The sequence below is a fragment of the Cornus florida genome, unplaced genomic scaffold, assembly GCF_030987335.1.
Source record: "Cornus florida cultivar Cherokee Brave unplaced genomic scaffold, ASM3098733v1 CherokeeBrave_3.0.0_Hap2_Chr01, whole genome shotgun sequence".
Taxonomy (NCBI): domain Eukaryota; kingdom Viridiplantae; phylum Streptophyta; class Magnoliopsida; order Cornales; family Cornaceae; genus Cornus; species Cornus florida.
The window spans coordinates 107829488-107832601 of record NW_026775571.1 but is presented as its reverse complement, the minus strand read 5'-3'; the positions used below and the strand labels follow the sequence as shown (position 1 = coordinate 107832601).

General features: G+C 34.6%; 1 protein-coding gene across 1 annotated transcript; it reads right to left on the bottom strand.

Moving 5' to 3' along the window:
- Positions 1 to 251: 251 nt before the first annotated feature.
- On the bottom strand, positions 252 to 2644 carry LOC132312814 (uncharacterized). Its single transcript, XM_059811339.1, has 2 exons — positions 2520 to 2644; positions 252 to 1196 (listed from the first exon to the last, which is right to left on the bottom strand). Exon 2 carries the CDS (start codon positions 1182 to 1184, stop codon positions 426 to 428), a length of 759 nt encoding a protein of 252 aa, XP_059667322.1. The 5' UTR covers positions 1185 to 1196; positions 2520 to 2644; the 3' UTR covers positions 252 to 425.
- Between the last annotated feature and the right edge of the window lie 470 nt (positions 2645 to 3114).

Here is a 3114-nt window from a genome sequence, read left to right as displayed (position 1 = left end):
TCACAAGTATTTATTTCAGGCTTATTGATGTAATCTAACTGGGCTTTCCACTTCACCATTATCTTTTCATCCATATACTTCACCAAAAGAGTCTTGCTTACATTTTCTTGTTTGGTCTCATTATCATGTATTGCATGACTACAGAATCTTAATGAGCCATTTCTAGTCTAAGAAGCTTTTTTAACAAAGCTGGTAACTCGTTAAGTAGTCGAAAAGTAGGAATGAGCCAGTAAATGTATCGAATCCCATAGTAACATGAAAAAAGGAACGATGTGTGTGTCATCACATTTCACAAAAAATTTATGTCCTACATGTCATTAACAATATCTAAATAGCCTCGGGGGAAACAATATGTAAATAGAAAAGCAAAACAAAAGACAACTATAAATCCAGAATGAAGAAATCGCACCTTTACCTTTAACACACTAGGTATATTTCCAGAACGACAATCGATTGAATTGAGAAAGTAAAGAATCCTTGATACATGCAGGAGCCGCTTTGTTCATAGTCACCTTGTCAGTTGCCTCCATTTCATTATCAAAATCCCGCCAAAACTTAATAATGTGAAGATTTTCTTCTTCCGTTGATCTTTGAACCACAATTCTAGAAGCATAACCCTTCTTTCTCATTTGAAGGCATATTTGTGAAGGATTGTTGTCTGAAAGCGTAACCATGTACAACCAACCCCGATCCGACAAAAGATTGTCAGCAACAGGCAATATCTTATCAATAACACTCCGGCCATTCTCCCCTCCGGCCCAAGCAGCGGCAATCCCGTCACAACCCACTTCCTCTTCAGATGTTGGCACATAAGGTGGGTTCACAACCATCACATCCACCAAGCCTGCAAGCCGCTTCTCCAGTCCTGATGCAATGTCGGTGGTTATCAACTCTGCATGAACTCCATGTGCTTTCAAAGTTTCATGGGTCACTCCCACCGCGTGAGGGTTGATATCGGTGGCAATATAGTACGCCCCACAGGCCTCCTGTTCAAGCATAAGAGCTAGAGAAGTGATGATATAACCACTACCGCAACCAACTTCCATGCATAGTGTTGGACGATGCTCTAACAAGTTAGTTCTGTCAGCTAGCAGAGCATCAACCAAAGCAAATGAATCATCGCATGGTTCATAAACTTGCGGATGTGAACTCACAAGGCGGATTTGAGCAATTCTGGAGGACATCTTGTATGAGTCCTAGCAAAACATAAAAGGTCATAAGGGCTTAATAAACTAAAAATCTTGGAAGAATCATCTTTTTGGGATCAAAAGGAATTTATTCCTTAGAAAGTATCAACAGCAGACATTTAAAAAAATCTCCATTTTTGTAGTGTACCGGTGCATTACTAGTGAAAATTGGTTGCCACAAGTTTTTCTGTGATTTGAAAATGATCACACCAAATGAATTGAAGGCACAACTGCAGCTGAAGATTGAATAACTATTTGCATTCAAATGATAAAAACACTTAATTAGTTGTTAAAATAAGGGACTCTGGTGATTCTAATTTTCTACATGGAGCTATTATACACAAATATAGGAAGGCATTTCATTAAAAATTCAAACAAGAGATATGTCTAAACAAATTTCACTGCTGAAGTGACTAGAATGTCAAGATTGAGAGGTTTTCCAATTGCCCTAAAGTCCAATAAATATTCATTTGTATATCTTTTCAATTTTACTGTAAGGACTGTCTCATATTTCAGAAACCCTTGTAAAAACAAACTTACCGGATTTTTACCATAAAAATCAAGCGAAATCAGGACCAACAGCATTATGCAGTTTTATAAGCCATGAAATTACCACAGATTGAAAAATTCATTAATCACATAGAGAGAGGGATCAACAAATATATATGTATATTTATATATACTTTCTAGTTTTTTTCCTGAATATCAACAATAGACTCACACATCATCAATAACTCAGTGAGCGTAGAGATTTATATTGACAACTAAATGTGCAAAATATGAGCCAATAAATCACCTTGATAAAGTAAATGTTCAGACTACAATTAAGTGCACATTATTAAATACAACTACTAGTTCTCCAGCTACATCCACAGCAATTTCCTACAATTGGGTGCCACTACTGCAACCTAAATCAGATTATAATTTTTACTTAAGCAATTCAACTTACTGAATTCAGAATGTAATTCTTTTTCTTTATTCACACAAAAAAATAAAAATAAAAAATTGCAGATGAATACAATTATCTAATTCAATTGTACAGAATCATCACACAAAACAATTCAACATTTAAACAGCACAGTTTGGGTAATTCTAATTAGTAATAATAATACTTATAAAACAGCGACAAAGAAGTTGTTATTGAAGGTACAATTAACTTTCAACCTTTACATTGTAGCAAAATGGAAGAGAGAGAGAGAGTGAAGAAGATTAGGGAGAAGAAATCTGAAATAACTTCTGTTGTGAAAGATAGAAAATTAGGGTTTCTAATGGAGAATAAGAAACGGAAGAAGAGAAGGAAAAGGAGGGAGTATATACAAACAGAATACTCACTGCGCTAGGTTCCGGCTAGAGCTCCGGCGGTTGATCGACGAGCTCCTTCTCTCTTCGTCGTTTTTCTCAACCTGAAAGGTCTATATGGCTTATGGTTCTGGTTGTGTGCATTGAAACTTAGTGATATAGTCATATAATATTAAGAAAGGTACATTATGTAGGTGAGAACACTGTAATTCTGTACACCCAACATTCGGATTAGCTTTTTAGTTAAATCCAAATAAATTGGATGATTGATAATACAGTGTATCACAATATAAACTAAATCCGTATTGAATTTTGAAATTTATTTGATCTTCAACTCCTTGGTGATCCATATATCAAATGCCGAGTATTTTGTTTGGCGAAGATATAAGATAATATGTAAAATATAAATATAATAATATATTATTTTAGTAATTGAATGAATTATTAACAATTATTAATGTTACACTGTTATGTAAAAATTTTATTGGTCCTCTCACACGCAACACTGTGATTCTATTGAATTACTAAATTAAAGAGAAAATGATAAGGAGGTAGTAGAATAACCTCTGAAAAAATGACTGAATTTAAAGTGGTTAAAGAGTCTGTCACGTGCTTAACTCATCCTAAA

Coding starts and splice junctions, on each gene's coding strand:
- LOC132312814 (XM_059811339.1), bottom strand. CDS start 1,184: ATGTCCTCCAGAATTGCTCAAATCCGCCTTGTGAGTTCACATCCGCAA.